Source organism: Suricata suricatta, chromosome 12, assembly GCF_006229205.1.
Source record: "Suricata suricatta isolate VVHF042 chromosome 12, meerkat_22Aug2017_6uvM2_HiC, whole genome shotgun sequence".
Classification (NCBI taxonomy): domain Eukaryota; kingdom Metazoa; phylum Chordata; class Mammalia; order Carnivora; family Herpestidae; genus Suricata; species Suricata suricatta.
The window spans coordinates 12,759,443-12,766,648 of NC_043711.1; the positions used below are offsets into that span (position 1 = coordinate 12,759,443).

At 59.6% G+C, this 7,206-nt stretch overlaps 1 protein-coding gene across 1 annotated transcript in view; it reads right to left on the reverse strand.

The window, feature by feature from the left end:
* Positions 1 to 7,200, reverse strand: part of NR2F6 (nuclear receptor subfamily 2 group F member 6) — a 9,584-nt gene extending 2,384 nt beyond the window's left edge. The window contains exons 1-3 of the mRNA XM_029917850.1: positions 6,884 to 7,200; positions 3,124 to 3,218; positions 2,283 to 2,377 (exon numbers count right to left, since the gene is read on the reverse strand). Coding sequence (XP_029773710.1) covers positions 2,283 to 2,377; positions 3,124 to 3,218; positions 6,884 to 7,170 — 477 coding nt within the window. The 5' untranslated portion in view covers positions 7,171 to 7,200. The remainder of the gene's footprint in view (positions 1 to 2,282; positions 2,378 to 3,123; positions 3,219 to 6,883) is intronic.
* Positions 7,201 to 7,206: the final 6 nt, after the last annotated feature.

Sequence of the window (7,206 nt, forward strand, 5' to 3'; positions counted from 1 at the left end):
AGGAAGGAGAGATAGGTACCCCCACCCCGTCGCCGCCGGGAACCGGGAGGGGCGGGGGGCGGGGGGGGAGGGGAATCGGGTTGTAGAATGGCAACAAAGGGAACGGGAAAGGGATTGAGAGACATTGAGGGACCACGGAGGGAAAAGGGAGGAAAGGAAGGGAAGGAACAAGGGGGGAAAGTGGGTATCCAGAGTCATGGGGGCGGGGGGGGGGGACGTGGGAAGGAAAAGAGGGGGAAAAATAAAAGTCATCAGAGGGTCACTCAACCCCTCCCCTCAAAGGCTCCCTACACCCTGCCTCTCCCTGGGCCTCCAACCCCATCCCATGGGTGCACAGCTTATTGGGAGACCCGGGGCCCCAGTCCTGCAGGCCCCACCCTGCTCTGCCCTGTGCCCTATCCAGCCACAGCTCCCATGCCCACTTCTTGCAGAGGAGCATGGGGCGGGGGGATGGGACCACTAGGTAAAAACCAATTCATGCCTGGCCCCCTCCCTCTGGCCGGTGTGAGCTCCACTCAGCAGCCATGGGGGCCTGAGCCCATCCATCATGTCCCCATCTGTCAATCGTGGGGGGTCCCAGAACTGATAATGGGACCAGAGAGGCGACACCTTCACCCCACTCAGGAATCCTGGCCAGCCTATCCTTAAGCAAGTGATCACCTTCTATGGATTCGGGATCTTTTCTCTAGCTCCCAGCCTCACCCCACCCCCAGGTCATGGCCCCTGAGGGCAGGTCTGCAGTGACCCCAGGAGTGGAGCCCTACCCTATATAGTAGGTGCTCAATAAACATTAGCTGCCATCAGTAATCTTGCCCACTCACTGCTGGCTTCGGCCAGTGTCCCTGGGATTCAAGCAGATGGGAAGAAGGAAACAGGCACAAAGAGGGTGGCCACAGGGTGGGTGGGATGCAGGGGCAGACTGGGCTGAGGCCCAAACAGAAACTAAGTAATGATCTTTAATGAGCTGGTATGCTGTGTCTCCTGTCCATGAACTCCTGGTCAACCTGCCATGGAGTGAACGGGGAATAGGATGTGGGTGGGAGCCAGGGACTAGCAGGGCTGAGCCGGAAGTGGGGGCCTAGGCTGGAGGCCCCACGTGATTTCCATGTCACAGGATCAACTATCTTAAGCGTGTAGCTGGGTAAGGCCCGAGAGTGGATCCCAGCTCAAGCCCCTGGCCCCCAGGGCTACCCTATTCCTTCCCCCTTTGCTCACTCAGTTCTAAACCCTCTCCTCAGCATTCATCCATCACCCAGCCTGGTTCCTACCTCAGAGCCTTTACACTCACTGTCCCTGCTTCCTGAGAACCCCTCCCCCAGCTCTTCCTCTCCCGGCAGCCCAGACTGCGCGGGTTCAAGCATCAACCCAACTCTCCTGCTCTCTGACCCCAGCAAATGGCCTCATGTCTCCGCCCTCTGTGCTCAGTCTCCCCATCTGTGAGATGCAGACGGGAATAAAGGTGATGACAGCGATCACTAAACTAATGAGAATCGACTATAACTTGCTTAGAACAGCACTAGGTATGTAGTAAGGGCTAAATGGGTGGTAATTCAAGCCCCCCCCAAAAAAAAACATTTATTAAGCACCTTCTGTGTTCCAGGCCCTGGTCTAGGCACTGGGAATGTGTCAGAAGACAAGGCAGACAAAAGTCCCTGCCCTCCAAGAGTGGATACGGTCGGGGGTTGGGGGGGACAAGTAAATTACAGAGCAAGGCAGATGGTGCAAAATAAAGGGGGCTGGCGAAGAGTAAACAGGAGGGCTTCTCTGAGCAGGTGTTCCTTGAGCAAATCTTAAAAGAGCTAAGGAAGCCACGCAGGTATCGGGGTAAGAATGCTCCAGGCCGCAGGCACAGCCTGTGCAAAGGCCCTGAGGCAGGACTGTGCTTGGGGCATGAGCTGTGATTATGCTTATTTCCCACTCCTGAGACTTTGGACATCTGAAGTATATCAGGAGTTTAGGTCAAAGGGACCAGTGGAGGCAAAATCCAGGTTGAGGGGGTGGTGCAAATCATCTTCAAATTTAGAAGGACCCGGGGTGACTGGGCGGCTCAGTCGGTTATGCGTCCGACTTGAGCTCAGATCATGATCTCACAGTTCGTGGGTTCCTGCCCCGCGTCAGGCTCTGTGCTGACAGCTGGCTCAGAGCCTGGAGCCTGTCTTCAGATTCTGTGTCTCCCTCTCTCTCTGACCCTCCCCTGCTCACAGCGTCTCTCTCTCACCAAAATAAATAAAACATTTTAAAAAATTCAAATTTAGAAGGACCAAAGACAGTAATCAGTTTTAAGAAAGTCTGAGCAGCCTTTCTTTCACGGAGGCCAGCAGAGAAGAAACCAACTTCAGAGCAGGAGAGATGCTAGATGCCGGGAAGAACTGCCAACCTGGCCTCTCGTGAGACAGGAAGCCCAGCTGGGGTTCTGGCCCAATGAGCCAGATTTAGCTCCCAGCCCCCTCCCCCCCAAGCTTCATGTGGACATCTCTGGTTTCCAGCTGAATTCTAAGAGTGCTGGGGCCAGATCTAGACCCAGCTGCCCAGCCCGTGTCCATTCAGGTCCCCAGGGCAGAAGCAAGGGGCTGGGCCTCCCTCTGGCTCCCAGTGCCCAGGGTCAGGCAGAAGGGTAAGCTGCCCTTTGCCTCAATCGGCAAGTTCCTGCCTTGGGCAAACACAAAGCAGGGAGTGGAGGATGGAGGGAAGCCATCCAAAAAAAAAAAAAAAACCTTAATCAGAATGTGCTGGCCGGGCTATGGGACACAGGGGCCACCAAGGCGTTGGGGCCAAGGAACGTGACTCCAAGGCCAGGAGGCCTGGAGAAGAGGGACTGGGGAGCAGAACAGTCCTAACAGGGGCCTGAATCGGGATGCCCCCGTGCCTCCCTGGCTCCGCCGCCGCCGGGAGACCGTGGATAATTGGATTCCTCCAGCCCAGGGCCAGACTGAGCCCCACAGGATCTTGGGATTGGTGGTAACAAGGTTAGTGGGAGCCAGACCCCTCCTTCCATGGCTCCCAGACCCCTCCCTCCATAGCTGCCAGACCCCCTCCCTCCATGATTCCCAGACCCCTGAGAGAGGGAGTAGGGTGAGGGCCGCCGGGTCACCCTCTGCCAGCCCCGCACCAGCGGGCACTCACCCTCCTTCCTCATGCCCACCCGGAAGCACTTCTTCAGGCGACAGTACTGGCACTGGTTCCGGTGATGCTGGTCAATCTGGCAGTCACGGTTGGACCTATGGGCATGCAGGAGGGTCACCATGACAGCCACGTCCTGCTCCCCCGAGTCATCCCATGAGCCACCTTTGAAGGCTACACCCGAGCAATATTGGGGGCCCCTACCCCAGGCTGGGCAGGTTTCCCCAAAGGAAGGGGCACAGGGACGAAGCCTGCAAAGAGGCAAAGGGCAATTGGGAGTGGGTGGTGGTGACGAGTGGACTCTGTGGCAAAGTAGATTAGCCCACTCGGGAGGGTATGTTAGAACTGGGTTTTGAAGGGTGAATAGAAGTTAGTTCCCCAGAACAGACAGGCGACGGCAGGCAGGGAGCGCAAGGAGCGCAAAAGGGTGGAGAATGTAAAACTGAAAGCCCCGTTTCATATTCCTAGGGTCACTGCTAGTCTAAGGGGTGTCCCCAAGGAAATGTGAGAGCAGTGAGGGCACACGGTCAGGGAGCTGGGCTTTGTGAGTCAGCCAAGAGGCGAGGGGCCAGGCCAGGGCCGGGGCCCAGGATCATTACCCTGCACAAGACCACCATCGATGAGTAAATGAATGAACGAAGTCCTCTCTTCCCTTTAAGACCCTGCACCCATGTGCCCTCCTCTGGGCAGACCTTCAACTCCTAACTGAGCCTAGGAAGCTTCCGGGTGGCCCTCAGGGATAAACGTCTCTTCCAAGAAATGGAAGGGGGCCCCGCCCTGCAGGACCACGAGCTCCCCATCCAGGGTTGGTCCCAAGCAGGAAGGCTCACCCCCTGGTTTTTCAATTTTCTCCAGCATGTCCTCCCCTCAGCCCCGGCCCCTGTGCTCCCTCTGTGTCTCTCTACCCTGGGCTCCGGGCTCTCCAAGGCCCAGACACCCCTAGGGTCCCAGCTGGGTGCCAAGAGGATACCCAGCGACAGTCACAGAATAAAACACACATTTAACGAAGTTAAAAATCAAACACATTCTGCTGCAGACACTAAGCCCCAACCGTGGGGCAGCAACTTCTCTGCCGGACCTCAGTTTCCTCATCTGGAAATAGGAGGCCACATGCCCACTCTCTATGGGATGCACTGGGTCTGGGGACTCCCAGGGGGGCTCCCAGAGGGGCTCTCGGGGAGGGCCTCGGGACCCAAGCCCAAGCTGGGGTGTCTCAATGGCAGGTTCAGGAGAGCTAAGGCCCTGGGGGGTCTCCAAGTGCCAAGGTCCCAAAGCCCTGGCCTCTAAGCCAGGGCGTCTGTCACCTGCCCGGCCCGAGCCCCCAGGAAGAGGCCCTTCGAGGGAGGGAGCTCAGCCAGAACCAGAACAAAGCCCAGCAGGCAGGCAGTGGGAGGGTCCTGGGCAGCCGGGTGGAAAGAGCTAGGCCTAGGGCAGGCAGGCAGGCAGGGGCCCAGCTCAGGGCCCCTGACCTCAGCCGAGGTCCTGAACCTTCTGCCTCAACTTCCCCAGCTGTGGAGTTGGGACAGACCTCCTGTCCCTTCCAATGGGGAAACAGTAAGTTCCACTTGTTATCCCACCTGAAGAGCGCATGACCCAACTCCGCCTCCTCCCTGGGCTTCCGGCCTCTGGTCCAATTTGATCACTGCCTTCCCCGACTCACATACCCTCTTTGGCTCCCTGTCGCCCTCAGTCCAGCACTTCAGACCCACTCAGCTCTAACTTCTCCCATGCCTGGGGGGATCTTCACTGACAACATTGTTCCCTAAGTGCCACTGAATGTGTCCCTGGGCCATGCTCTCTCCAGGAATGCCCTTCACCTCCTCCACCTGCCAAACCCTCCCTGCTTCAAGGCTCAGCTCGCATGGGCCTCTTCCAGGCAGCCCTCCCTGAGCCTCAGGCAGAGTCCCCTGGCTTCCTCCTGGGATTTCAGACCCCATCCTCCTTCTGGTCCAGCCCAGATCCGCAGGCTGTGTGTGTCTGTGTGTGATTGTGTGATTGTGTGTGTGCGTGTGTGTGTGTGTGTGTGTGTGTGTGTGTGTGTGATTGTGTCTCCTCCAGACTGGGAGAGAACTGGGATTGGAGCTGGGGTCTCTTTGGGGGACCAGCATCAAACCACCCACGCTAGACCCTGAGGGTACTGTGGTCAATCAACCTGAGGCTCAGAGAGGACCAGTGACTTCACCAAGTCACACAGTGCAGAACTTCTAAAGAAACTGCCAGCCCCCAACCACTCCTCCCTCCTCCTCTCTTGGTGCTCCCTGCTCCCACCCTCACAGAGCCCGTGGGACCCCAAAACCACCTAAGCTCCTCCCTTGCCCTCCCCAAAGACCTGGCCAGAGATCAGGCAGTTATTCCAGCAACAAGAATGAGGCCAAAGTCTGGTGGCCCAGTTAGCACTGGAGGAGGGAGTAAGCCAGCTCGCTCGCTCGCTCGCTCTCTCTCTCTCTCTCACACACACACACACACACACACACACACACACATATACACACAGCACCCCAGACAAGGCCCTGACCGCAGACCTGGGGCCGAACTCCAGCCTCTGGTGCCTGGCGCCCCGCCCTTCAGCCTTACCAACAAGCCCTCCATCAGCTGCCCTGTCCCTGAGGACCTGGGGACACCCTGACCAGGACTCTGCTCCTCTCCTCTTCCCAACCCCAGTTCCCCTTGCTAAGCCCCAAACGGGGCAGGGTCTCTCCCCTGCCAGGGCAGCGCCAGGACCTCTGTGGGCCTCAGTTTTGCACATCTGGAAAATGGGACTCTCTATGCTACCTCTGCAGAGACTAAACATGTTCATGTTGGGAAACAGAGTAGGACCCTGTCAATGGAGCAAACGGGCATGAAGAGCGACAGGAAGGGGGCCCTGGGCTAGACACCCAACCTCATTACCAACCCAAGACACTAGCAAGGCCACACCCTGTCAGTGGGGACTCCAACCCAGGACTCCTTCTTGGAAACATTCATCCCCACCCTGTCAGAGACGACCGAAGTTTCAGGGATTTTCCAGGAGCCCCGGGTCTGCACCCACTCCCGGTGGGGGGAGGGTTGGAGCAGCCGAGGTGTGGTCAAATCCAGCCGCCCTCCCAGCCCTGCAGCGGCGGTTTCCGGTGACCCAAGGCCCAGGGTGAGCCCAGGGTGGGGGGAGTTCCCCCCCGGATGGACAAGCCCAGCTCTCCCCACAGCAGAGCTCCTCATGCGAAAGAGGCCGCCCCGTGCCACCCCGGCCTCGCTCCCGCCGCCGCCGCCGCCGCCGCCTCGGTGGCCAGAGCGACTTTGGAAGTGATATTTGACCCCAAGGGCGCGCCGTATCGATCCGCGCGGCCGCAGACAATGGCCCCTGGACGCTGCGAGCTCCACAGTCCAAGTTTCACGTTCGATTCCCGAGGGGTCTCCTGCGGGCCGAGATCCCCAAGAGAAGGGATGCCCTGGGGTTAGGGCCCCACCCCTGGCAGCACCCCCAACCCCTCCCCGCGCGGATATCGCCCCTCTCCGGAGAAGAGGGAGGGAGGGAGAAGGAGCAAGGAACTGAGGCGGAAGCCGCAAGAGACCACCTGACGGGGGGGACGTGCACCGATACAGCGCCGACTGTATACACAATCCCAGGAATGGAATGGAGGTGGGGAGAGGGGGCTGTGACCCTTTCTCAGAGGGGGATGGAGGCCCAGGGAAGGTCAGCGCCAGGCCCAAGGTGACCGAGCAGGTCAGAGGCCCGGCTCAAGCCGGGGCCGGGTGCACAGCGGCGGTGCGCTGATAGGGGGCTCACCGGCAGGTGTAGCTGAGGTTGCGGCGGATGCTCCGCTTGAAGAAGCTCTTGCAGCCCTCGCAGGTGAAGACGCCGTAGTGCTTGCCGCTCGACTTGTCCCCGCACACCACGCAGTCCACCTGCAGCCCTGGCCGCTCCTCGTCGCCCGGCTCAGCGTCGCTGGCGGCGCCGGGAGGTGAGGCCGAGTCTTCCTCGGCCGCGCGCGGGTAGCCGCCAGCCTTCTCCACGCCGTTCGTGTCGCCGCCGCCGCTGCCGGGGCCGCCCCAGCCGCCGGTCACCATGGCCATAGCCCCAGGGCAGCGGGGCCGGGGCGCCCCCTCCGT